The 26,458-nt window shown below is 41.3% G+C and overlaps 6 protein-coding genes and 1 pseudogene across 6 annotated transcripts; all 7 read left to right on the forward strand.

The window, feature by feature from the left end:
- The first annotated feature begins 714 nt into the window (after positions 1-714).
- On the forward strand, positions 715-3,706 carry LOC139202708 (trace amine-associated receptor 13c-like; annotated as a pseudogene).
- A 1,590-nt stretch (positions 3,707-5,296) lies between these two features.
- LOC139202710 (trace amine-associated receptor 13c-like) lies at positions 5,297-6,732 on the forward strand. The gene is made up of 2 exons (XM_070832268.1): positions 5,297-5,466; positions 5,922-6,732. Exons 1-2 carry the CDS (start codon positions 5,297-5,299, stop codon positions 6,730-6,732), a joined length of 981 nt encoding a protein of 326 aa, XP_070688369.1.
- A 4,650-nt stretch (positions 6,733-11,382) lies between these two features.
- Positions 11,383-12,860, forward strand: LOC139202712 (trace amine-associated receptor 13c-like). The gene is made up of 2 exons (XM_070832270.1): positions 11,383-11,552; positions 12,056-12,860. Exons 1-2 carry the CDS (start codon positions 11,383-11,385, stop codon positions 12,858-12,860), a joined length of 975 nt encoding a protein of 324 aa, XP_070688371.1.
- A 2,082-nt stretch (positions 12,861-14,942) lies between these two features.
- Positions 14,943-16,341, forward strand: LOC139202715 (trace amine-associated receptor 8a-like). The gene is made up of 2 exons (XM_070832273.1): positions 14,943-15,112; positions 15,531-16,341. The coding sequence occupies exons 1-2, from the start codon at positions 14,943-14,945 to the stop codon at positions 16,339-16,341; spliced, it is 981 nt and encodes a 326-aa protein (XP_070688374.1).
- Positions 16,342-17,894: 1,553 nt separating this feature from the next.
- On the forward strand, positions 17,895-19,312 carry LOC139202718 (trace amine-associated receptor 1-like). The gene is made up of 2 exons (XM_070832276.1): positions 17,895-18,064; positions 18,508-19,312. The coding sequence occupies exons 1-2, from the start codon at positions 17,895-17,897 to the stop codon at positions 19,310-19,312; spliced, it is 975 nt and encodes a 324-aa protein (XP_070688377.1).
- A 2,685-nt stretch (positions 19,313-21,997) lies between these two features.
- Positions 21,998-23,475, forward strand: LOC139202720 (trace amine-associated receptor 13c-like). Its single transcript, XM_070832279.1, has 2 exons — positions 21,998-22,167; positions 22,671-23,475. The coding sequence occupies exons 1-2, from the start codon at positions 21,998-22,000 to the stop codon at positions 23,473-23,475; spliced, it is 975 nt and encodes a 324-aa protein (XP_070688380.1).
- Positions 23,476-25,040: 1,565 nt separating this feature from the next.
- LOC139202721 (trace amine-associated receptor 1-like) lies at positions 25,041-26,458 on the forward strand. Its single transcript, XM_070832280.1, has 2 exons — positions 25,041-25,210; positions 25,654-26,458. The coding sequence occupies exons 1-2, from the start codon at positions 25,041-25,043 to the stop codon at positions 26,456-26,458; spliced, it is 975 nt and encodes a 324-aa protein (XP_070688381.1).

Below are 26,458 nucleotides of genomic sequence, written 5' to 3' on the forward strand. Positions count from 1 at the left end.
GTGCTGAGTCAAATAAGTGGAAGTGCATTAGTTCGGTATGGTGCCCACCCGCCCATCCAGAGCACTCGCACTGACGGGCTGGGCAAGGGGAATAGTCTTTATCTGGAGTTCCCTGGCCAGAGACCAGTCCATAAGACTCTCATCAGCCACTGAGTCAATGAGCGTCTCCTGGTCTCTGGACCCTTTACTGACTTCAAGACTTACCTTGGACAGCGTGCGAGGAGGACAGTCATTGTTCGAAAAATGGCTCACCAGTTCCCTCCTCACGCCTGGTGAGCCCTGTCTTTTAACAGGCACGACGTCAAAAGGTGGCCCTGCTGCCCGCAGTAAAAGCAGGCCCCCTCTGAGCGTCGTCGCCGTCTCTCTTCCGGGCTGAGCTTGGTCTGTCCCAGTTGCATAGGCTCCTCTCTGCCTGCCGGTGGTGCCTTCCTTCCAGATGGCTGGGGTGATGTCAGTGCCGCTCTCTGGGACTCCAATGGCTTAAAAGAGAGCCCCGGGTAGCCAACAGGTTGGCTGGAAGCCCGGCGTCGCTCTCCCGCCCGGGCCCTTAAACGGTTGTCCACCCGGGTAGCCATGTCTATGAGGACCTCCAGTTCTGTGGGAAGCTCGAACGGAGGCAGCTGGTCCTTAATTGGCTCCGTGAGTCCATTAAAGAAGGCGTCAACCAGCGCCGGTGCATTCCAGCCGCAGTCGGCAGCTAGTGTGCGGAAACCAATGGAATAGTCCACCACAGAACCCATCCCCTGCTTGCGCTGAAGAAGGGCTCTTGAAGCCTCCCTCACTGGAGAGGTGTGGTTGAAAATACGACTCAGTGTGCCCTGAAACAGTTTTATGTCCTGGCAGATAGGAGCCTGCTAGGCCCACTCCGCTGTGGCCCATGCCAGCCAGGTGTGAGATCATAAACGCCACCTTGGCCTGGTCGGTGGTATACAAGGTAGAGTTCAGTTTAAAATGCAGATCGCACTGCACAATGAATGTTCTGCAGTCACCTGAGTTCCCTGAAAACCTTTCAGGTAAGGCGAGGCGTGGAGCTGACAGGAAAGGTGACGGGGTCGGTGGGGCGTCGGCTGGTGGAACCGTGGTTGATGGTGCCGCTGGGGAAAGAGGTGCAGCCTCCAGCTGTGTGAGAACGTGGTGGAGTTGATCCGTCAGGTGTTGCACCTGCGCCGTCACCGACACTTGGAAGTCCCCCTGGCGGTCGGCCAGATCCTTCACCCCGCGGTGGATGGTTCTAAACTGCTCCTCATGCTGGAAAAGCTTGGAGCCCTCAGTTGACAGAGCTGTCTTAAAAGAGCTCACATCGGCTTGGTCCATGTCTGGCCAGATTGTACTATTAAGCACTGGGGCTCAGAAACAGGAGGGACCCAAATACATGACGCAAGGCACTCTTAAACAGATCATAACTCTTTAATACACACAAAAGACAAGATACTTACAAAACTTTTAGCGTGGGATACAATGGCTAGGCTTGATTACTAGAAAGACCGTGATGTTCGACAAAACAAGACAATCTGGCACAGGACAAAGGGAGATGCAGACTATTTACACACAGGGTAATGGGGAACAGGTGGAAACAATCAGGGTGGGTCAGATGATCACAAAGACGGGAAACACACAAGGTCACACAAGTCAAGAGCCTGAAACGAGAGGAGAGTTTTAGTTTTCAAAATGAAACAGGAAGTCTAGACACGAGTGAACTTAGACAAATTAACAAACACAACGAGACATAACGTATATATAGATTTATATATGTATATAAATATATACATATCCATCCAGGTGGTGATGCTCCCACCCAGAACACACTCAATGGTGCAGGTGTAAAAGTTCCATTCTCACATAGTTTCCCCTCCTGGTGTCCAGGTGGGCCAGGGCTGTGTCAAGCAGGTGATTTATGGCGTCATCTGTGGATCTGTTGGGCCGGTATGCGAATTGACCAATTAAGTACATTTTCAGGAAAAAATGCCAAACATTTGATAGATCTTACTTGGCCAATTAATCTATAATGAAAATGATCATCAGTTGCAGGACAGAAATGAAGTTTAGGAGTGAATGATGAAATGGCAGAGTTGATGATTAGGAGCTCTGGGGAAAAAAACAAGGTGATGGGAGGACGTTTGGGGAGGAACAAGAGGCGGAGAAGGAGGGAGGGTGACAGAAGAGATGATGGAAATGAAGAAGATATGGAATAAATATCTGATCTCATGAGTAAATTAATCTGAGGGCTGCAGCAGCAGACCTCAGCAGCTCCTTGTTCAGACCCACAATCACTATCTCTGGTGATGGGGGAGACACTGGAAGCAGATGATCTCTGTATCCTTCCCCTTAACACCTCCTGCAGGTCAATGTCTGGTACTCCCAAGGCCGTGCTCATCAGCACACTGCTCTACTGTATCACTCTGCTCACTGTGCTGCTCAACTTGTTGGTCATCATCTCCATCTCGCATTTCAGGCACAGACACATTTCTTGAAATATGACAGCTAATACTGTGCACATGTTAAGGTTATAGATGGAGGTTTTGTTTGTTTCATGCTAAACAATGTACATGTTTTTAACCTACTTTAACTATGTTTGCTTGTTTTAAAAAAGTTGCTTTACGAAATGGGCCAGAGATCTCGGTACTTCAACTTTATGCTAAAAAGATCGATTCAAGCTCTTAGTCCACCCTCTACACAATGATTTTGATTGTGCTTTGTGTGAGATATTGTGTAGCTGATATTAAAGAGCTTTTTTTAATCATGTAGGATATGTAGAGTGTGGTTTTCATGTTGCTGTGTCTGTAAAAGTAAATATTAGTTTATTTTCCATGCTCTATTTGTTGTCTCACAACAACTGATGTGATCCAAACTCATTTGCACCTGATGTGAGGCACTAATCATAATCTCCCCCTCCAGGCAGCTCCACACCCCCACCAATCTCATCCTCCTCTCCCTGGCTGTGTCTGACCTGCTGGTGGGCCTCATTGTGATGCCAGCGGTATTCAATGGCCTGCAGTCCTGTGGGTTTGTGGGTACAATCACATGTGCTTTTTCATACCTGGTGAGCTTCATCCTCACCTCTGCCTCTGTTGGGAACATGGTGCTCATATCGGTGGACCGCTATGTGGCTATTTGTGACCCTTTGCGCTATTCTTCCATGATAACACCAAGCAGAGTTAGAATCTGTCTGTGTCTGTGTTGGCTCTGTTCTGTTGTCTACAACCTTATAATACTGAAAGATCACTTGTCACAAATAGATTTGTCTAATTCCTGCCATCAGCAATGTGTAGTTATCATAAACTACATTTCAGGGGCAGTAGACGTGCTTTTCACCTTTTTCGGCCCTGTTACTGTTATCATTGTTCTCTATATGAGAGTGTTTGTGGTGGCTGTGTCACAGGCTCGTGCCATGCGGTCTCAAATTTCATCTGTTAAATCAAATACTGTGACTGTTAAGAAATCTGAGATGAGGGCTGCTAGAACTCTTGGTATAACCCTTGTAGTGTTTTTATTTTGTCTCTGTCCATACTACGGTCCTTCTATAGTAGGACAGGATACCGTAGTTGAAGGTGTATCAGCTCAGGTTTTGCTCTTCTATTGTAACTCCACTTTTAATCCTGTGATCTACGCCTTTTTCTACCCGTGGTTTAGAAAATCAATTAAACTTGTTGTCAGCTTTAAGATTCTGCAGCCAGGATCCTGTGAGGCCATAATAATGCAGAGATAAGCATTATACTGTCTATAACCTGACTTATTTTATAAAGGTAAAATCTGTCTAATTGATGGTGAAGTAAATTCATTTGGTTTTGTCAACCCTAACCCTTTGCATAATTTGATTGAATGCCAAGATTAAAGGAATTGAGAACTATGTTAACAATATAAGTTATTGATGTGTTCAACAGGTTCCTTTGTATTCTTACTTGTTAAAAATGGGCACACAAAAGGCCTTTGAGATGATGACACAGTCCTGTTTCAATGTGTAATTAAAGGATGGATTTTCCAGAAAAACTGTGATGCTGTGTTGTGTTCAGACTGTCAATGAACCCAGACGGAAGGCTTAATGAGTATCAACCCTTATCTACAGACTAAACAACTATGTAAACAACATTTACAGTTAATGGAGGTGACATTGAGAGAAAAAATAAAAATTATTTGTGCTCTCAATTGAATAATTCATGTGTAGTTTTTTGCCCTCTATGATACCTCCCAGACTCTGTATCAAAGTACCTTCAAATGTTAAAGCATTTTGAACCAATACAACGTGCGAAGTTAATGCCAAGTACAAAAAGGATCCAAATACTTAGTAGAAAACACAAAATAAATACATACATATATATATATATATATATACACACACACACACACACACACACACATATATATATATATATATATATATATATATATATATATATACACACACACACACATATAAAGATAGAATAAATAAATACATAAATGAAAGTCTGAAACCTTTGTAGAATATGGGTGTATATACAAGTATGCCGAAGTATTGCAGGTTGTGAATAGACTGTCTATAAAGTCTGTTGTTTCAGGTTAAGCAGGCGGACGGCCTGAGGAAAGAAGCTCCTCCTCATCCTCTCTGTGTTAGCCTTCAGGTAGCGGTAACGCCGACCTGACGGCAGCAGAGAAAACAGTCTGTGGCTGGGGTTGGTGGGCTCCCTCGCAATCTTCCTGGCCTTTGACCTGCAGCGCTGCTGCAGGTTGGGGAGGGTGGTTCTGATGGTGCGCTCAGCCGAGCGGACCACCCTCCACAGGGCCAAGAAGTCCTGCTTGGTGCTGCTGCCCATCCAGGTGGTGATGCTCCCACCCAGAACACACTCAATGGTGCAGGTGTAAAAGTTCCATTCTCACATAGTTTCCCCTCCTGGTGTCCAGGTGGGCCAGGGCTGTGTCAAGCAGGTGATTTATGGCGTCATCTGTGGATCTGTTGGGCCGGTATGCGAATTGACCAATTAAGTACATTTTCAGGAAAAAATGCCAAACATTTGATAGATCTTACTTGGCCAATTAATCTATAATGAAAATGATCATCAGTTGCAGGACAGAAATGAAGTTTAGGAGTGAATGATGAAATGGCAGAGTTGATGATTAGGAGCTCTGGGGAAAAAACAAGGTGATGGGAGGATGTTTGGGGAGGAACAAGAGGCGGAGAAGGAGGGAGGGTGACAGAAGAGATGATGGAAATGAAGAAGATATGGAATAAATATCTGATCTCATGAGTAAATTAATCTGAGGGCTGCAGCAGCAGACCTCAGCAGCTCCTTGTTCAGACCCACAATCACTATCTCTGGTGATGGGGGAGACACTGGAAGCAGATGATCTCTGTATCCTTCCCCTTAACACCTCCTGCAGGTCAATGTCTGGTACTCCTAAGGCCGTGCTCATCAGCACACTGCTCTACTGTATCACTCTGCTCACTGTGCTGCTCAACTTGTTGGTCATCATCTCCATCTCGCATTTCAGGCACAGACACATTTCTTGAAATATGACAGCTAATACTGTGCACATGTTAAGGTTATAGATGGAGGTTTTGTTTGTTTCATGCTAAACAATGTCCATGTTTTTAACCTGCTTTAACTATGTTTGCTTGTTTTAAAAAACTTGCTTTACGAAATGGACCAGAGATCTCAGTAATTCAACTTTATGCTAAAAAGATTGATTTAAGCTCTTAGTCCACCCTCTACACAATGTTTTTGATTGTGCTTTCTGTGTTTTAAAAACCTAAGATTGAGCAATAATTAGTTGAGATATTATGTAGCTGATTGATATTATAAAGCTTTTTTTAATCATGTAGGCGATGTAGAGTGTGGTTTTCATGTTGCTGTGTCTGTAAAAGTAAATATTAGTTCACTTTCCATGCTCTATTTGTTGTCTGACAACAACTGATGTGAGGCACTAATCATAATCTCCCCCTCCAGGCAGCTCCACACCCCCACCAATCTCATCCTCCTCTCCCTGGCTGTGTCTGACCTGCTGGTGGGCCTCGTAGCGATGCCAGTCACAATCATCGTCCTGCAGTCTTGTGGGTTTCTGAATACAATCACATGTGCTATTTCATACCTGGTGAGCGTCATCCTCACCTCTGCCTCTGTTGGGAACATGGTGCTCATATCGGTGGACCGCTATGTGGCTATTTGTGACCCTTTGCGCTATTCTTCCATGATAACACCAAGCAGAGTTAGAATCTGTCTGTGTCTGTGTTGGCTCTGTTCTGTTATCTACAACCTTATAACATTGAACGTTCACTTATTAAAAATAGATTTGTCTAATTCCTGCCATCAACAATGTTTCATTACCATAAACTACATTTCAGGTGCAGTAGACTTGCTTCTCACCTTTTTCGGCCCTGTTACTGTTATCATTGTTCTCTATATGAGAGTGTTTGTGGTGGCTGTGTCACAGGCTCGTGCCATGCGGTCTCAAATTTCATCTGTTAAATCAAATACTGTGACTGTTAAGAAATCTGAGATGAGGGCTGCTAGAACTCTTGGTATAACCCTTGTAGTGTTTTTAATTTGTCTCTGTCCATACTTTGGTCCTTCTATAGTAGGACAGGATACCTTAATTGAAGGTGTATCAGCTCAGGTTTGGCTCTTCTATTGTAACTCCACTTTTAATCCTGTGATCTACGCCTTTTTCTATCCGTGGTTTAGAAAATCAATTAAACTTGTTGTCAGCCTTCAGATACTGCAGCCAGGATCCTGTGAGGCCATAATAATGCAGAGATAAGCATTATACTGTCTATAACCTGACTTATTTTATAAAGGTAAAATCTGTCTAATTGATGGTGAAGTAAATTCATTTGGTTTTGTCAACCCTAACCCTTTGCATAATTTGATTGAATGCCAAGATTAAAGGAACTGAGAACTATGTTAACAATATAAGTTATTGATGTGTTCAATAGATTCCTTTGTATTCTTACTTGTTAAAAATGTGCACACAAAAGGCCTTTGAGATGATGACACAGTCCTGTTTCAATGTGTAATTAAAGGATGGATCTTCCAGAAAAACTGTGATGCTGTGTTGTGTTCAGACTGTCAATGAACCCAGACGGAAGGCTTAATGAGTATCAACCCTTATCTACAGACCAGACAACTATGTAAACATTTACAGTTGATGGAGGTGACATTGAGAGAAAAAATAAAAATAATTTGTGCTCTCAATTGAATAATTCATGTGTAGTTTTTTGCCCTCTATGATATCTCCCAGACTCTATATCAAAGTACCTTCAAATGTTAAAGCATTTTGAAACAATACAACGTGCTAAGTTAATGCCAAGTACAAAAAGGATCCAAATACCTGACGGGTTCTCAACAAAATATAATAGAAAAGAAGAATTTATGTTTGTGTTGTTCTAATAATTCTTGTAGGACTTTCGTTTGATTTATTGTAATTTAATTAGCTGGGGTATAAAATAGCCTTGACTAGTAAAATGAAGTTTGTCCAGACTGCGGAGAAACTAAAACCTGTCATTGACTTGATGTCTGTAATTAGTAATGGGGCTTTTTTGTGTATATTCAAGAACATTTTTCCTTTTGTGAATGATATTAAAGGATGCTTGAAATGCGTGTGGTAGGCTGACCTTTAATTACCTAAACCAGTTCCTGTTCTGACACAGTTTTATTGTTACCCAAGCAGGGGCTGCTGTACATCAGAGCTGTGAAGGCCTTTAAGAAAGGGAAATCTGTAGCATACATCTGACTGGTCTCTAGAGGTCTGTTAAAAAAATCCAACCCCATGCAATTAAAAAGCTGACATTTTACATGCTTTTACTGAATCTTCTGCTCGTCTGCTTCTTGTTTTGTTTGCATTCTCCAAATCATAAAATTAGAATTTACTTTGATTTATTTTAATTTATCCTATGTATACAGTGGGGCAAAAAAGTATTTAGTCAGCCACCAATTGTGCAAGTTCTCCCACTTAAACAGATGAGAGAGGCCTGTAATTTTCATCATAGGTATACCTCAACTATGAGAGACAAAATGAGAAAAAAAAAAATCCAGAAAATCACATTGTCTGATTTTTAAAGAAATTATTTGCAAATTATGGTGGAAAATAAGTATTTGGTCAATAACAAAAGTTAATCTCAATACTTTGTTATATACCCTTTGTTGGAAATGACAGAGGTTAAACGTTTTCTGTAAGTCTTCACAAGGTTTTCACACACTGTTGCTGGTATTTTGGACCATTCCTCCATGCAGATCTCCTCTAGAGCAGTGATGTTTTGGGGCGGTCGCTGGGCAACACGGACTTTCAACTCCCTCCAAAGATTTTCTATGGGGTTGAGATCTGGAGACTGGCTAGGCCACTCCAGGACCTTGAAATGCTTCTTACGAAGCCACTCCTTCGTTGCCCGGGCGGTGTGTTTGGGATCATTGTCATGCTGAAAGACCCAGCCACGTTTCATCTTCAATGCCCTTGCTGATGGAAGGAGGTTTTCACTCAAAATCTCACGATACATGGCCCCATTCATTCTTTCCTTTACACGGATCAGTCGTCCTGGTCCCTTTGCAGAAAAACAGCCCCAAAGCATGATGTTTCCACCCCCATGCTTCACAGTAGGTATGGTGTTCTTTGGATGCAACTCAGCATTCTTTCTCCTCCAATCACGACAAGTTGAGTTTCTACCTAAAAGTTCTATTTTGGTTTCATCTGACCATATGACATTCTCCCAATCCTCTTCTGGATCATCCAAATGCTCTCTAGCAAACTTCAGACGGGCCTGGACATGTACTGGCTTAAGCAGGGGGACACGTCTGGCACTGCAGGATTTGAGTCCCTGGCGGCGTAGTGTGTTACTGATGGTAGCCTTTGTTACTTTGGTCCCAGCTCTCTGCAGGTCATTCACTAGGTCCCCCCGTGTGGTTCTGGGATTTTTGCTCACCGTTCTTATGATCATTTTGACCCCACGGGGTGAGATCATGCGTGGAGCCCCAGATCAAGGGAGATTATCAGTGATCTTGTATACCTTCCATTTTCTAATAATTGCTCCCACAGTTGATTTCTTCACACCAAGCTGCTTACCTATTGCAGATTCAGTCTTCCCAGCCTGGTGCAGGTCTACAATTTTGTTTCTGGTGTCTTTTGACAGCTCTTTGGTCTTGGCCATAGTGGAGTTTGGAGTGTGACTGTTTGAGGTTGTGGACAGGTGTCTTTTATACTGATAACGAGTTCAAACAAGTGCCATTAATACAGGTAACGAGTGGAGGACAGAGGAGCCTCTTAAAGAAGAAGTTACAGGTCTGTGAGAGCCAGAAATCTTGCTTGTTTGTAGGTGACCAAATACTTATTTTACCGAGGAATTTACCAATTAATTCATTAAAAATCCTACAATGTGATTTCCTGGATTCTTTCCCCCCATTCTGTCTCTCATAGTTGAAGTGTACCTATGATGAAAATTACAGGCCTCTCTCATCTTTTTAAGTGGGAGAACTTGCACAATTGGTGGCTGACTAAATACTTTTTTGCCCCACTGTATACATAGGGTAAATTAAAATAAATCAAAGTAAATTCTAATTTTATGATTTGGAGAATGCAAACAAAACAAGAAGCAGACGAGCAGGAGATTCAGTAAAAGCATGTAAAATGTCAGCTTTTTAATTGCATGGGGTTGGATTTTTTTGACAGACCTCTAGAGACCAGTCAGATGTATGCTACAGATTTCCCTTTCTTAAAGGCCTTCACAGCTCTGATGTACAGCAGCCCCTGCTTGGGTAACAATAAAACTGTGTCAGAACAGGAACTGGTTTAGGTAATTAAAGGTCAGCCTACCACGCGCATTTCAAGCATCCTTTAATATCATTCACAAAAGGAAAAATGTTCTTGAATATACACAAAAAAGCCCCATTATTACCCACAATGACCCCTTTTTACTCACAATTGTTAAATTGGTTGTTTAAAGGTCCCATATTTTGCAAATTGCACTTTTTAATGTCTTGTCAACATAAATATGTGCCCCCAGTGAGCCTAGAACCCCCCAAACTTTGACAAAAGACCATCTTCTGTCTTTTTCTCCACCTCCATCTTTCAGGAAATGTGTCTGAAAACATGCCGTTTAGATTTGACTCTCCTTATGATGTCATAAGGTGATCTGTTGACCTTATGACCTCCTCCAGACCTGATTGTCCTCGCCCACTGAAAACCTCCTGACTCCACCTCGCTGTCCGCCATTGTTTCTTTCTTCACTACAGCAGCTCTCAGTGACACGAAGATGTCAAAGGTGAGAGCGAAGCAGCACATTGTTCTGTTCCTCTAAAACGGAGCGTTAAGACAGACGCTGAACTCAGCTGCAGCTGCCATGTCTGCTATGAGAAAAATAATAACCACGTAAACCTGTTGTCGTAGGAATACAAATTCAAGTATGAACTTGAAAATTAACAGAATATCGGACCTTAAATAGATTTTTAGAAAGACAGAAAACAGTGCAGCTATTTTGATGATCAATTAAGTCCATTTTCAGGAAAAACTGCCAAACATTTGATAGATCTTACTTGGCCAATAATCACAATGTTTTTGATTGTGCTTTCTGTGTTTTAAAAACCTAAGATTGAGCCAGAGATCTCAGCATTTTCACTTCATTCATTATCATACCACCAAACTGCTGCAGTAAGTAGTTGAGATATTGTGGAGCTGATTGATAGAGTTCTTTCAATCATGTTGGATATGTAGAGTGTGGTTTTCATGTCATGCTGTGTCTGTAAAAGTAAATATTAGTTCACTTTCCATGCTCTATCTGTTGTCTCACAACAACTGATGTGAGGCACTAATCATAATCTCCCCCTCCAGGCAGCTCCACACCCCCACCAATCTCATCCTCCTCTCCCTGGCTGTGTCTGACCTGCTGGTGGGCCTCATTGTGATGCCAGCGGCATTCATTGGCCTGCAGTCCTGTGGGTTTGTGGGTAAAATCACATGTGCTTTTTCATACTTGGTGAGCTTCATCCTCATCTCTGCCTCTGTTGGGAACATGGTGCTCATATCTGTGGACCGCTATGTGGCTATTTGTGACCCTTTGACAGAAAACAGTGCAGCTATTTTAATGATCAATGAAGTGAATTTTCAGGAAAAACTGCTAAACATTTGATAGATCTTACTTGGCCAATTAATCTATAATGAAAATGATCATCAGTTGCAAGAAGTTTAGGAGTGAATGATGAAATGGCAGAGTTGATGATTAGGAGCTCTGGGGAAAAAAACAAGGTGATGGGAGGACGGTTGGGGAGGAACAAGAGGGGGAGAAGGAGGGAGGGTGACAGAAGACATGATGGAAATGAAGAAGATATGGAATAAATATCTGATCTCATGAGTAAATTAATCTGAGGGCTGCAGCAGCAGACCTCAGCAGCTCCTTGTTCAGACCCACAATCACTATCTCTGGTGATGGGGGAGACACTGGAAGCAGATGATCTCTGTATCCTTCCCCTTAACACCTCCTGCAGGTCAATGTCTGGTACTCCCAAGGCCGTGCTCATCAGCACACTGCTCTACTGTATCACTCTGCTCACTGTGCTGCTCAACTTGTTGGTTGTCATCTCCATCTCCCATTTCAGGCACAGACACATTTCTTGAAATATGACAGCTAATACTGTGCACATGTTAAGGTTATAGATGGAGATTTTGTTTGTTTCATGCTAAACAATGTCCATGTTTTTATCCTGCTTTAACTATGTTTGCTTGTTTTAAAAAAGTTGCTTTACGAAATGGGCCAGAGATCTCAGTACTTCAACTTTATGCTAAAAAGATCGATTCAAGCTCTTAGTCCACCCTCTATACAATGTTTTTGATTGTGCTTTCTGTGTTTTAAAAACCTAAGATTGAGCCAGAGATCTCAGTAATTTCACTTCATTCATTATCATACCACCAAACTGCTGCAATAATTAGTTGAGATATTGTGTAGCTGATATTAAAGAGCTTTTTTTAATCATGTAGGTGATGTAGAGTGTGGTTTTCATGTTGCTGTGTCTGTAAAAGTAAATATTAGTTCACTTTCCATGCTCTATTTGTTGTCTGACAACAACTGATGTGAGGCACTAATCATAATCTCCCCCTCCAGGCAGCTCCACACCCCCACCAATCTCATCCTCCTCTCCCTGGCTGTGTCTGACCTGCTGGTGGGCCTCATTGTGATGCCAGTGGCATTCATTGCCCTGCAGTCCTGTGGGTTTGTGGGTACAATCACATGTGCTTTTTCATACCTCATGAGCTTCATCCTCACCTCTGCCTCTGTTGGGAACATGGTGCTCATATCGGTGGACCGCTATGTGGCTATTTGTGACCCTTTGCGCTATTCTTCCATGATAACACCAAGCAGAGTTAGAATCTGTCTGTGTCTGTGTTGGCTCTGTTCTGTTGTCTACAACCTTATAATACTGAAAGATCTCTTGTCACAAATAGATTTCTCTAATTCCTGCCATCAGCAATGTGTAGTTATCATAAACTACATTTCAGGGGCAGTAGACTTGCTTCTCACCTTTTTCGGCCCTGTTACTGTTATCATTGTTCTCTATATGAGAGTGTTTGTGGTGGCTGTGTCACAGGCTCGTGCCATGCGGTCTCAAATTTCATCTGTTAAATCAAATACTGTGACTGTTAAGAAATCTGAGATGAGGGCTGCTAGAACTCTTGGTATAACCCTTCTAGTGTTTTTACTTTGTCTCTGTCCATACTACGGTCCTTCTATAGTAGGACAGGATACCGTAGTTGAAGGTGTATCACCTCAGCTTTGGCTCTTGTATTGTAACTCCACTTTTAATCCTGTGATCTACGCCTTTTTCTATCCGTGGTTTAGAAAATCAATTAAACTTGTTGTCAGCCTTCAGATACTGCAGCCAGGATCCTGTGAGGCCATAATAACGTAGAGATAAGCATTATACTGTCTATAACCTGACTTATTTTATAAAGGTAAAATCTGTCTAATTGATGGTGAAGTAAATTCATTTGGTTTTGTCAACCCTAACCCTTTGCATAATTTGATTGAATGCCAAGATTAAAGGAATTGAGAACTATGTTAACAATATAAGTTATTGATGTGTTCAATAGATTCCTTTGTATTCTTACTTGTTAAAAATGTGCACACAAAAGGCCTTTGAGATGATGACACAGTCCTGTTTCAATGTGTAATTAAAGGATGGATTTTCCAGAAAAACTGTGATGCTGTGTTGTGTTCAGATTGTCAATGAACCCAGACGGAAGGCTTAATGAGTATCAACCCTTATCTACAGACCAGACAACTATGTAAACAACATTTACAGTTGATGGAGGTGACATTGAGAGAAAACATAAAAATTATTTGTGCTCTCAATTGAATAATTCATGTGTAGTTTTTTGCCCTCTATGATATCTCCCAGACTCTATATCAAAGTACCTTCAAATGTTAAAGCATTTTGAAACAATACAACGTGCTAAGTTAATGCCAAGTACAAAAAGGATCCAAATACCTGACGGGTTCTCAACAAAATATAATAGAAAAGAAGAATTTATGTTTGTGTTGTTCTAATAATTCTTGTAGGACTTTCGTTTGATTTATTGTAATTTAATTAGCTGGGGTATAAAATAGCCTTGACTAGTAAAATGAAGTTTGTCCAGACTGCGGAGAAACTAAAACCTGTCATTGACTTGATGTCTGTGATTAGTAATGGGGCTTTTTTGTGTATATTCAAGAACATTTTTCCTTTTGTGAACGATATTGAAGGATGCTTGAAATGCGTGTGGTAGGCTGACCTTTAATTACCTAAACCAGTTCCTGTTCTGACACAGTTTTATTGTTACCCAAGCAGGGGCTGCTGTACATCAGAGCTGTGAAGGGAAAGAAAGGGAAATCTGTAGCATACATCTGACTGGTCTCTAGAGGTCTGTTAAAAAAATCCAACCCCATGCAATTAAAAAGCTGACATTTTACATGCTTTTACTGAATCTCCTGCTCGTCTGCTTCTTGTTTTGTTTGCATTCTCCAAATCATAAAATTAGAATTTACTTTGATTTATTTTAATTTACCCTATGTATATGTACCCACAATGACCCCTTTTTACTCACAATTGTTAAATTGGTTGTTTAAAGGTCCCATATTTTGCAAATTGCACCTTTTAATGTCTTGTCAACATAAATATGTGCCCCCAGTGAGCCTAGAACCCCCCAAACTTTGACAAAAGACCATCTTCTGTCTTTTTCTCCACCTCCATCTTTCAGGAAATGTGTCTGAAAACATGCCGTTTAGATTTGACTCTCCTTATGATGTCATAAGGTGATCTGTTGACCTTATGACCTCCTCCAGACCTGATTGTCCTCGCCCACTGAAAACCTCCTGACTCCACCTCGCTGTCCGCCATTGTTTCTTTCTTCACTACAGCAGCTCTCAGTGACACGAAGATGTCAAAGGTGAGAGCGAAGCAGCACATTGTTCTGTTCCTCTAAAACAGAGCGTTAAGACAGACGCTGAACTCAGCTGCAGCTGCCATGTCTGCTATGAGAAAAATAATAACCACGTAAACCTGTTGTCGTAGGAATACAAATACAAGTATGAACTTGAAAATTAACTGAATATCGGACCTTTAATAGATTTTTAGAAAGACAGAAAACAGTGCAGCTATTTTAATGATCAATGAAGTGAATTTTCAGGAAAAACTGCCAAACATTTGATAGATCTTACTTGGCCAATTAATCTATAATGAAAATGATCATCAGTTGCAGGACAGAAATGAAGTTTAGGAGTGAATGATGAAATGGCAGAGTTGATGATTAGGAGCTCTGGGGAAAAAAACAAGGTGATGGGAGGATGTTTGGGGAGGAACAAGAGGCGGAGCAGGAGGGAGGGTGACAGAAGAGATGATGGAAATGAAGAAGATATGGAATAAATATCTGATCTCATGAGTAAATTAATCTGAGGGCTGCAGCAGCAGACCTCAGCAGCTCCTTGTTCAGACCCACAATCACTATCTCTGGTGATGGGGGAGACACTGGAAGCAGATGATCTCTGTATCCTTCCCCTTAACACCTCCTGCAGGTCAATGTCTGGTACTCCCAAGGCCGTGCTCATCAGCACACTGCTCTACTGTATCACTCTGCTCACTGTGCTGCTCAACTTGTTGGTTGTCATCTCCATCTCGCATTTCAGGCACAGACACATTTCTTGAAATATGACAGTTAATACTGTGCACATGTTAAGGTTATAGATGGAGGTTTTGTTTGTTTCATGCTAAACAATGTCCATGTTTTTAACCTACTTTAACTATGTTTGCTTGTTTCAAAAAAAGTTGCTTTACGAAATGGACCAGAGATCTCAGTAATTCAACTTTATGCTAAAAAGATCGATTTAAGCTCTTAGTCCACCCTCTACACAATGTTTTTGATTGTGCTTTGTGTGAGATATTGTGTAGCTGATATTATAGAGCTTTTTTTAATCATGTAGGATATGTAGAGTGTGGTTTTCATGTTGCTGTGTCTGTAAAAGTAAATATTAGTTCACTTTCCATGCTCTATTTGTTGTCTGACAACAACTGATGTGAGGCACTAATCATAATCTCCCCCTCCAGGCAGCTCCACACCCCCACCAATCTCATCCTCCTCTCCCTGGCTGTGTCTGACCTGCTGGTGGGCCTCGTAGTGATGCCAGTCACAATCATCATCCTGCAGTCTTGTGGATTTCAGGATACAATCACATGTGCCTTTTCATACCTGGTGAGCTTCATCGTCATGTCTGCCTCTGTTGGGAACATGGTGCTCATATCGGTGGACCGCTATGTGGCTATTTGTGACCCTTTGCGCTATTCTTCCATGATAACACCAAGCAGAGTTAGAATCTGTCTGTGTCTGTGTTGGCTCTGTTCTGTTATCTACAGCCTTATAACATTGAACGTTCACTTATTAAAAATAGATTTGTCTAATTCCTGCCATCAGCAATGTGTAGTTATCATAAACTACATTTCAGGGGCAGTAGACTTGCTTCTCACCTTTTTCGGCCCTGTTACTGTTATCATTGTTCTCTATATGAGAGTGTTTGTGGTGGCTGTGTCACAGGCTCGTGCCATGCGGTCTCAAATTTCATCTGTTAAATCAAATACTGTGACTGTTAAGAAATCTGAGATGAGGGCTGCTAGAACTCTTGGTATAACCCTTGTAGTGTTTTTACTTTGTCTCTGTCCATACTACGGTCCTTCTATAGTAGGACAGGATACCGTAGTTGAAGGTGTATCACCTCAGCTTTGGCTCTTCTATTGTAACTCCACTTTTAATCCTGTGATCTACGCCTTTTTCTATCCGTGGTTTAGAAAATCAATTAAACTTGTTGTCAGCTTTAAGATTCTGCAGCCAGGATCCTGTGAGGCCATAATAATGCAGAGATAAGCATTATACTGTCTATAACCTGACTTATTTTATAAAGGTAAAATCTGTCTAATTGATGGTGAAGTAAATTCATTTGGTTTTGTCAACCCTAACCCTTTGCATAGTTTGATTGAATGCCAAGATTAAAGGAATTGAGAACTATGTTAACAATATAAGTTATTGATGTGTTCAATAGATTCCTTTGTATTCTTACTTGTTAAAAATGTGCACACAAAAGGCCTTTGAGATGATGACACAGTCCTGTTTCAATGTGTAATTAAAGGATGGATTTTCCAGAAAAACTGTGATGCTGTGTTGTGTTCAGACTGTCAATGAACCCAGACGGAAGGCTTAATGAGTATCAACCCTTATCTACAGACCAGACAACTATTTAAACAACATTTACAGTTGATGGAGGTGACATTGAGAGAAAACATAAAAATTATTTGTGCTCTCAATTGAATAATTCATGTGTAGTTTTTTGCCCTCTATGATACCTCCCAGACTCTGTATCAAAGTACCTTCAAATGTTAAAGCATTTTGAAACAATACAACGTGCTAAGTTAATGCCAAGTGCAAAAAGGATCCAAATACTTAGTAGAAAACACAAAATAAATATATATATATATATATATATATATATATATATATATATATATATATATATATACATACACACACACACATATAAAGATAGAATAAATAAATACATAAATCAAAGTCTGAAACCTGTGTAGAATATGGGTGTATATACAAGTATGCCAAAGTATTGCAGGTTGTGAATAGACTGTCTATAAAGTCTGTTGTTTCAGGTTAAGCAGGCGGACGGCCTGAGGGAAGAAGCTCCTCCTCATCCTCTCTGTGTTAGCCTTCAGGCAGCGGTAACGCCGACCTGACGGCAGCAGAGAAAACAGTCTGTGGCTGGGGTGGGTGGGCTCCCTCGCAATCTTCCTGGCCTTTGACCTGCAGCGCTGCTGCAGGTTGGGGAGGGTGGTTCTGATGGTGCGCTCAGCCGAGCGGACCACCCTCCTCAGGGCCAAGAAGTCCTGCTTGGTGCTGCTGCCCATCCAGGTGGTGATGCTCCCACCCAGAACACACTCAATGGTGCAGGTGTAAAAGTTCCATTCTCACATAGTTTCCCCTCCTGGTGTCCAGGTGGGCCAGGGCTGTGTCAAGCAGGTGATTTATGGCGTCATCTGTGGATCTGTTGGGCCGGTATGCGAATTGACCAATTAAGTACATTTTCAGGAAAAACTGCCAAACATTTGATAGATCTTACTTGGCCAATTAATCTATAATGAAAATGATCATCAGTTGCAGGACAGAAATGAAGTTTAGGAGTGAATGATGAAATGGCAGAGTTGATGATTAGGAGCTCTGGGGAAAAAAACAAGGTGATGGGAGGACGTTTGGGGAGGAACAAGAGGGGGAGAAGGAGGGAGGGTGACAGAAGAGATGATGGAAATGAAGAAGATATAGAATAAATATCTGATCTCACGAGTAAATTAATCTGAGGGCTGCAGCAGCAGACCTCAGCAGCTCCTTGTTCAGACCCACAATCACTATCTCTGGTGATGGGGGAGACACTGGAAGCAGATGATCTCTGTATCCTTCCCCTTAACACCTCCTGCAGGTCAATGTCTGGTACTCCCAAGGCCGTGCTCATCAGCACACTGCTCTACTGTATCACTCTGCTCACTGTGCTGCTCAACTTGTTGGTCATCATCTCCATCTCGCATTTCAGGCACAGACACATTTCTTGAAATATGACAGTTAATACTGTGCAAGTGTAAAGTTTATAGATGGAGGTTTTGTTTGTTTCATGCTAAACAATGTACATGTTTTTATCCTGCTTTAACTATGTTTGCTTGTTTTAAAAAAGTTGCTTTACGAAATGGGCCAGAGATCTCAGTACTTCAACTTTATGCTAAAAAGATCGATTCAAGCTCTTAGTCCACCCTCTATACAATGTTTTTGATTGTGCTTTGTGTGAGATATTGTGTAGCTGATATTATAGAGCTTTTTTTAATCATGTAGGATATGTAGAGTGTGGTTTTCATGTTGCTGTGTCTGTAAAAGTAAATATTAGTTTATTTTCCATGCTCTATTTGTTGTCTCACAACAACTGATGTGATCCAAACTCATTTGCACCTGATGTGAGGCACTAATCATAATCTCCCCCTCCAGGCAGCTCCACACCCCCACCAATCTCATCCACCTCTCCCTGGCTGTGTCTGACCTGCTGGTGGGCCTCATTGTGATGCCAGCGGTATTCAATGGCCTGCAGTCCTGTGGGTTTGTGGGTACAATCACATGTGCTATTTCATACCTGGTGAGCGTCATCCTCACCTCTGCCTCTGTTGGGAACATGGTGCTCATATCGGTGGACCGCTATGTGGCTATTTGTGACCCTTTGCGCTATTCTTCCATGATAACACCAAGCAGAGTTAGAATCTGTCTGTGTCTGTGTTGGCTCTGTTCTGTTATCTACAGCCTTATAATACTGAACATTCACTTCTCTCAAATAGATTTCTCTAATTCCTGCCATCAACAATGTGTAATTATCATAAACTACATTTCAGGGGCAGTAGACTTGCTTCTCACCTTTTTCGGCCCTGTTACTGTTATCATTGTTCTCTATATGAGAGTGTTTGTGGTGGCTGTGTCACAGGCTCGTGCCATGCGGTCTCAAATTTCATCTGTTAAATCAAATGCTGTGACTGTTAAGAAATCTGAGATGAGGGCTGCTAGAACTCTTGGTATAACCCTTGTAGTGTTTTTATTTTGTCTCTGTCCATACTTTGGTCCTTCTATAGTAGGACAGGATACCTTAATTGAAGGTGTATCACCTCAGCTTTGGCTCTTCTATTGTAACTCCACTTTTAATCCTGTGATCTATGCCTTTTTCTATCCGTGGTTTAGGAAATCAATTAAACTTGTTGTCAGCTTTAAGATTCTGCAGCCAGGATCCTGTGAGGCCATAATAATGTAGAGATAGGCATTATACTGTCTATAACCTGACTTATTTTATAAAGGTAAAATCTGTCTAATTGATGGTGAAGTAAATTCATTTGGTTTTGTCAACCCTAACCCTTTGCATAGTTTGATTGAATGCCAAGATTAAATAATTGAGAACTATGTTAACAATATAAGTTATTGATGTGTTCAACAGGTTCCTTTGTATTCTTACTTGTTAAAAATGTGCACACAAAAGGCCTTTGAGATGATGACACAGTCCTGTTTCAATGTATAATTAAAGGATGGATTTTCCAGAAAAACTGTGATGCTGTGTTGTGTTCAGACTGTCAATGAACCCAGACGGAAGGCTTAATGAGTATCAACCCTTATCTACAGACCAGACAACTATGTAAACAACATTTACAGTTGATGGAGGTGACATTGAGAGAAAACATAAAACTAATTTGTGCTCTCAATTGAATAATTCATGTGTAGTTTTTTGCCCTCTATGATACCTCCCAGACTCTGTATCAAAGTACCTTCAAATGTTAAAGCATTTTGAAACAATACAACGTGCTAAGTTAATGCCAAGTACAAAAAGGATCCAAATACCTGACGGGTTCTCACCAAAATACAATAGAAAAGAAGAATTTATGTTTGTGTTGTTCTAATAATTCTTGTAGGACTTTCGTTTGATTTATTGTAATTTAATTAGCTGGGGTATAAAATAACCTCGACTAGTAAAAGGAAGTTTGTCCAGACTGCGGAGAAACTAAAACCTGTCATTGACTTGATGTCTGTAATTAGTAATGGGGCTTTTTTGTGTATATTCAAGAACATTTTTCCTTTTGTGAATGATATTGAAGGATGCTTGAAATGCGTGTGGTAGGCTGACCTTTAATTACCTAAACCAGTTCCTGTTCTGACACAGTTTTATTGTTACCCAAGCAGGGGCTGCTGTACATCAGAGCTGTGAAGGCCTTTAAGAAAGGGAAATCTGTAGCATACATCTGACTGGTCTCTAGAGGTCTGTTAAAAAAATCCAACCCCATGCAATTAAAAAGCTGACATTTTACATGCTTTTACTGAATCTCCTGCTCGTCTGCTTCTTGTTTTGTTTGCATTCTCCAAATCATAAAATTAGAATTTACTTTGATTTATTTTATTTTACCCTATGTATATGTACCCACAATGACCCCTTCTTACTCACAATTGTTAAATTGGTTGTTTAAAGGTCCCATATTTTGCAAATTGCACCTTTTAATGTCTTGTCAACATAAATATGTGCCCCCAGTGAGCCTAGAACCCCCCAAACTTTGACAAAAGACCATCTTCTGTCTTTTTCTCCACCTCCATCTTTCAGGAAATGTGTCTGAAAACATGCCGTTTAGATTTGACTCTCCTTATGATGTCATAAGGTGATCTGTTGACCTTATGACCTCCTCCAGACCTGATTGTCCTCGCCCACTGAAAACCTCCTGACTCCACCTCGCTGTCCGCCATTGTTTTTTTCTTCACTACAGCAGCTCTCAGTGACACGAAGATGTCAAAGGTGAGAACGAAGCAGCACATTGTTCTGTTCCTCTAAAACGGAGCGTTAAGACAGACGCTGAACTCAGCTGCAGCTGCCATGTCTGCTATGAGAAAAATAATAACCACGTAAACCTGTTGTCGTAGGAATACAAATACAAGTATGAACTTGAAAATTAACTGAATATCGGACCTTTAATAGATTTTTAGAAAGACAGAAAACAGTGCAGCTATTTTGATGATCAATGAAGTGAATTTTCAGGAAAAAATGCCAAACATTTGAAAGATCTTACTTGGCCAATAATCACAATGGTTTTGATTGTGCTTTCTGTGTTTTAAAAACCTAAGATTGAGCCAGAGATCTCAGTATTTTCACTTCATTCATTATCATACCACCAAACTGCTGCAGTAAGTAGTTGAGATATTGTGGATCTGATTGATAGAGTTCTTTCAATCATGTAGGCGATGTAGAGTGTGGTTTTCATGTTGCTGTGTCTGTAAAAGTAAATATTAGTTTACTTTCCATGCTCTATCCATTGTCTCACAGCAACTGATGTGAGGCACTAATCATAATCTCCCCCTCCAGGCAGCTCCACACCCCCACCAATCTCATCCTCCTCTCCCTGGCTGTGTCTGACCTGCTGGTGGGCCTCATTGCGATGCCAGCGGCATTCATTGCCCTGCAGTCCTGTGGGTTTGTGGGTACAATCACATGTGCTTTTTCATACCTGGTGAGCTTCATCCTCATCTCTGCCTCTGTTGGGAACATGGTGCTCATATCGGTGGACCGCTATGTGGCTATTTGTGACCCTTTGACAGAAAACAGTGCAGCTATTTTGATGATCAATTAAGTGAATTTTCAGGAAAAACTGCCAAACATTTGATAGATCTTACTTGGCCAATTAATCTATAATGAAAATGATCATCAGTTGCAGGACAGAAATGAAGTTTAGGAGTGAATGATGAAATGGCAGAGTTGATGATTAGGAGCTCTGGGGAAAAAAACAAGGTGATGGGAGGACGGTTGGGGAGGAACAAGAGGGGGAGAAGGAGGGAGGGTGACAGAAGAGATGATGGAAATGAAGAAGATATGGAATAAATATGTGATCTCATGAGTAAATTAATCTGAGGGCTGCAGCAGCAGACCTCAGCAGCTCCTTGTTCAGACCCACAATCACTATCTCTGGTGATGGGGGAGACACTGGAAGCAGATGATCTCTGTATCCTTCCCCTTAACACCTCCTGCAGGTCAATGTCTGGTACTCCCAAGGCCGTGCTCATCAGCACACTGCTCTACTGTATCACTCTGCTCACTGTGCTGCTCAACTTGTTGGTTGTCATCTCCATCTCCCATTTCAGGCACAGACACATTTCTTGAAATATGACAGCTAATACTGTGCACATGTTAAGGTTATAGATGGAGGTTTTGTTTGTTTCATGCTAAACAATGTCCATGTTTTTAACCTACTTTAACTATGTTTGCTTGTTTTAAAAAAGTTGCTTTACGAAATGGGCCAGAGATCTCAGTACTTCAACTTTATGCTAAAAAGATCGATTCAAGCTCTTAGTCCACCCTCTATACAATGTTTTTGATTGTGCTTTCTGTGTTTTAAAAAGCTAAGATTGAGCCAGAGATCTCAGTAATTTCACTTCATTCATTATCATACCACCAAACTGCTGCAATAATTAGTTGAGATATTGTGTAGCTGATATTAAAGAGCTTTTTTTAATCATGTAGGTGATGTAGAGTGTGGTTTTCATGTTGCTGTGTCTGTAAAAGTAAATATTAGTTCACTTTCCATGCTCTATTTGTTGTCTGACAACAACTGATGTGAGGCACTAATCATAATCTCCCCCTCCAGGCAGCTCCACACCCCCACCAATCTCATCCTCCTCTCCCTGGCTGTGTCTGACCTGCTGGTGGGCCTCATTGTGATGCCAGTGGCATTCATTGCCCTGCAGTCCTGTGGGTTTGTGGGTACAATCACATGTGCTTTTTCATACCTCATGAGCTTCATCCTCACCTCTGCCTCTGTTGGGAACATGGTGCTCATATCGGTGGACCGCTATGTGGCTATTTGTGACCCTTTGCGCTATTCTTCCATGATAACACCAAGCAGAGTTAGAATCTGTCTGTGTCTGTGTTGGCTCTGTTCTGTTGTCTACAACCTTATAATACTGAAAGATCACTTGTCACAAATAGATTTCTCTAATTCCTGCCATCAGCAATGTGTAGTTATCATAAACTACATTTCAGGGGCAGTAGACTTGCTTCTCACCTTTTTCGGCCCTGTTACTGTTATCATTGTTCTCTATATGAGAGTGTTTGTGGTGGCTGTGTCACAGGCTCGTGCCATGCGGTCTCAAATTTCATCTGTTAAATCAAATGCTGTGACTGTTAAGAAATCTGAGATGAGGGCTGCTAGAACTCTTGGTATAACCCTTCTAGTGTTTTTACTTTGTCTCTTTCCATACTACGGTCCTTCTATAGTAGGACAGGATACCGTAGTTGAAGGTATATCACCTCAGCTTTGGCTCTTGTATTGTAACTCCACTTTTAATCCTGTGATCTATGCCTTTTTCTACCCGTGGTTTAGAAAATCGATTAAACTTGTTGTCAGCCTTCAGATTCTGCAGCCAGGATCCTGTGAGGCCATAATAATGTAGAAATAAGCATTATACTGTCTATAACCTGACTTATTTTATAAAGGTAAAATCTGTCTAATTGATGGTGAAGTAAATTCATTTGGTTTTGTCAACCCTAACCCTTTGCATAGTTTGATTGAATGCCAAGATTAAAGGAATTGAGAACTATGTTAACAATATAAGTTATTGATGTGTTCAATAGATTCCTTTGTATTCTTACTTGTTAAAAATGTGCACACAAAAGGCCTTTGAGATGATGACACAGTCCTGTTTCAATGTGTAATTAAAGGATGGATTTTCCAGAAAAACTGTGATGCTGTGTTGTGTTCAGACTGTCAATGAACCCAGACGGAAGGCTTAATGAGTATCAACCCTTATCTACAGACCAGACAACTATTTAAACAACATTTACAGTTGATGGAGGTGACATTGAGAGAAAACATAAAAATTATTTGTGCTCTCAATTGAATAATTCATGTGTAGTTTTTTGCCCTCTATGATACCTCCCAGACTCTGTATCAAAGTACCTTCAAATGTTAAAGCATTTTGAAACAATACAACGTGCTAAGTTAATGCCAAGTGCAAAAAGGATCCAAATACTTAGTAGAAAACACAAAATAAATATATATATATATATATATATATATATATATATATATATATATATATATATATATATATATATACACACACACACATATAAAGATAGAATAAATAAATACATAAATCAAAGTCTGAAACCTGTGTAGAATATGGGTGTATATACAAGTATGCCAAAGTATTGCAGGTTGTGAATAGACTGTCTATAAAGTCTGTTGTTTCAGGTTAAGCAGGCGGACGGCCTGAGGGAAGAAGCTCCTCCTCATCCTCTCTGTGTTAGCCTTCAGGCAGCGGTAACGCCGACCTGACGGCAGCAGAGAAAACAGTCTGTGGCTGGGGTGGGTGGGCTCCCTCGCAATCTTCCTGGCCTTTGACCTGCAGCGCTGCTGCAGGTTGGGGAGGGTGGTTCTGATGGTGCGCTCAGCCGAGCGGACCACCCTCCTCAGGGCCAAGAAGTCCTGCTTGGTGCTGCTGCCCATCCAGGTGGTGATGCTCCCACCCAGAACACACTCAATGGTGCAGGTGTAAAAGTTCCATTCTCACATAGTTTCCCCTCCTGGTGTCCAGGTGGGCCAGGGCTGTGTCAAGCAGGTGATTTATGGCGTCATCTGTGGATCTGTTGGGCCGGTATGCGAATTGACCAATTAAGTACATTTTCAGGAAAAACTGCCAAACATTTGATAGATCTTACTTGGCCAATTAATCTATAATGAAAATGATCATCAGTTGCAGGACAGAAATGAAGTTTAGGAGTGAATGATGAAATGGCAGAGTTGATGATTAGGAGCTCTGGGGAAAAAAACAAGGTGATGGGAGGACGTTTGGGGAGGAACAAGAGGGGGAGAAGGAGGGAGGGTGACAGAAGAGATGATGGAAATGAAGAAGATATGGAATAAATATCTGATCTCATGAGTAAATTAATCTGAGGGCTGCAGCAGCAGACCTCAGCAGCTCCTTGTTCAGACCCACAATCACTATCTCTGGTGATGGGGGAGACACTGGAAGCAGATGATCTCTGTATCCTTCCCCTTAACACCTCCTGCAGGTCAATGTCTGGTACTCCCAAGGCCGTGCTCATCAGCACACTGCTCTACTGTATCACTCTGCTCACTGTGCTGCTCAACTTGTTGGTCATCATCTCCATCTCGCATTTCAGGCACAGACACATTTCTTGAAATATGACAGTTAATACTGTGCAAGTGTAAAGTTTATAGATGGAGGTTTTGTTTGTTTCATGCTAAACAATGTACATGTTTTTATCCTGCTTTAACTATGTTTGCTTGTTTTAAAAAAGTTGCTTTACGAAATGGGCCAGAGATCTCAGTACTTCAACTTTATGCTAAAAAGATCGATTCAAGCTCTTAGTCCACCCTCTATACAATGTTTTTGATTGTGCTTTGTGTGAGATATTGTGTAGCTGATATTATAGAGCTTTTTTTAATCATGTAGGATATGTAGAGTGTGGTTTTCATGTTGCTGTGTCTGTAAAAGTAAATATTAGTTTATTTTCCATGCTCTATTTGTTGTCTCACAACAACTGATGTGATCCAAACTCATTTGCACCTGATGTGAGGCACTAATCATAATCTCTCCCTCCAGGCAGCTCCACACCCCCACCAATCTCATCCTCCTCTCCCTGGCTGTGTCTGACCTGCTGGTGGGCCTCATTGTGATGCCAGCGGTATTCATCATCCTGCAGTCCTGTGGGTTTGTGGGTACAATCACATGTGCTATTTCATACCTGGTGAGCGTCATCCTCACCTCTGCCTCTGTTGGGAACATGGTGCTCATATCGGTGGACCGCTATGTGGCTATTTGTGACCCTTTGCGCTATTCTTCCATGATAACACCAAGCAGAGTTAGAATCTGTCTGTGTCTGTGTTGGCTCTGTTCTGTTATCTACAGCCTTATAATACTGAACATTCACTTCTCTCAAATAGATTTCTCTAATTCCTGCCATCAACAATGTGTAATTATCATAAACTACATTTCAGGGGCAGTAGACTTGCTTCTCACCTTTTTCGGCCCTGTTACTGTTATCATTGTTCTCTATATGAGAGTGTTTGTGGTGGCTGTGTCACAGGCTCGTGCCATGCGGTCTCAAATTTCATCTGTTAAATCAAATGCTGTGACTGTTAAGAAATCTGAGATGAGGGCTGCTAGAACTCTTGGTATAACCCTTGTAGTGTTTTTATTTTGTCTCTGTCCATACTTTGGTCCTTCTATAGTAGGACAGGATACCTTAATTGAAGGTGTATCACCTCAGCTTTGGCTCTTCTATTGTAACTCCACTTTTAATCCTGTGATCTATGCCTTTTTCTATCCGTGGTTTAGGAAATCAATTAAACTTGTTGTCAGCTTTAAGATTCTGCAGCCAGGATCCTGTGAGGCCATAATAATGTAG

The sequence above is a fragment of the Pempheris klunzingeri genome, chromosome 6 (assembly GCF_042242105.1).
Source record: "Pempheris klunzingeri isolate RE-2024b chromosome 6, fPemKlu1.hap1, whole genome shotgun sequence".
Lineage (NCBI taxonomy): Eukaryota > Metazoa > Chordata > Actinopteri > Acropomatiformes > Pempheridae > Pempheris > Pempheris klunzingeri.

Excerpts from the sequence above, each read along its gene's own strand:
- LOC139202720 (XM_070832279.1), top strand. The coding sequence starts at position 21,998 with ATGGGGGAGACACTGGAAGCAGATGATCTCTGTATCCTTCCCCTTAAC. Across the intron at positions 22,168-22,670 it reads ATCTCCATCTCCCATTTCAG|GCAGCTCCACACCCCCACCA; the intron begins GCACAGACACAT and ends CTCCCCCTCCAG.
- LOC139202715 (XM_070832273.1), top strand. The coding sequence starts at position 14,943 with ATGGGGGAGACACTGGAAGCAGATGATCTCTGTATCCTTCCCCTTAAC. Across the intron at positions 15,113-15,530 it reads ATCTCCATCTCGCATTTCAG|GCAGCTCCACACCCCCACCA; the intron begins GCACAGACACAT and ends CTCCCCCTCCAG.
- LOC139202710 (XM_070832268.1), top strand. The coding sequence starts at position 5,297 with ATGGGGGAGACACTGGAAGCAGATGATCTCTGTATCCTTCCCCTTAAC. Across the intron at positions 5,467-5,921 it reads ATCTCCATCTCGCATTTCAG|GCAGCTCCACACCCCCACCA; the intron begins GCACAGACACAT and ends CTCCCCCTCCAG.
- LOC139202718 (XM_070832276.1), top strand. The coding sequence starts at position 17,895 with ATGGGGGAGACACTGGAAGCAGATGATCTCTGTATCCTTCCCCTTAAC. Across the intron at positions 18,065-18,507 it reads ATCTCCATCTCGCATTTCAG|GCAGCTCCACACCCCCACCA; the intron begins GCACAGACACAT and ends CTCCCCCTCCAG.
- LOC139202712 (XM_070832270.1), top strand. The coding sequence starts at position 11,383 with ATGGGGGAGACACTGGAAGCAGATGATCTCTGTATCCTTCCCCTTAAC. Across the intron at positions 11,553-12,055 it reads ATCTCCATCTCCCATTTCAG|GCAGCTCCACACCCCCACCA; the intron begins GCACAGACACAT and ends CTCCCCCTCCAG.
- LOC139202721 (XM_070832280.1), top strand. The coding sequence starts at position 25,041 with ATGGGGGAGACACTGGAAGCAGATGATCTCTGTATCCTTCCCCTTAAC. Across the intron at positions 25,211-25,653 it reads ATCTCCATCTCGCATTTCAG|GCAGCTCCACACCCCCACCA; the intron begins GCACAGACACAT and ends CTCTCCCTCCAG.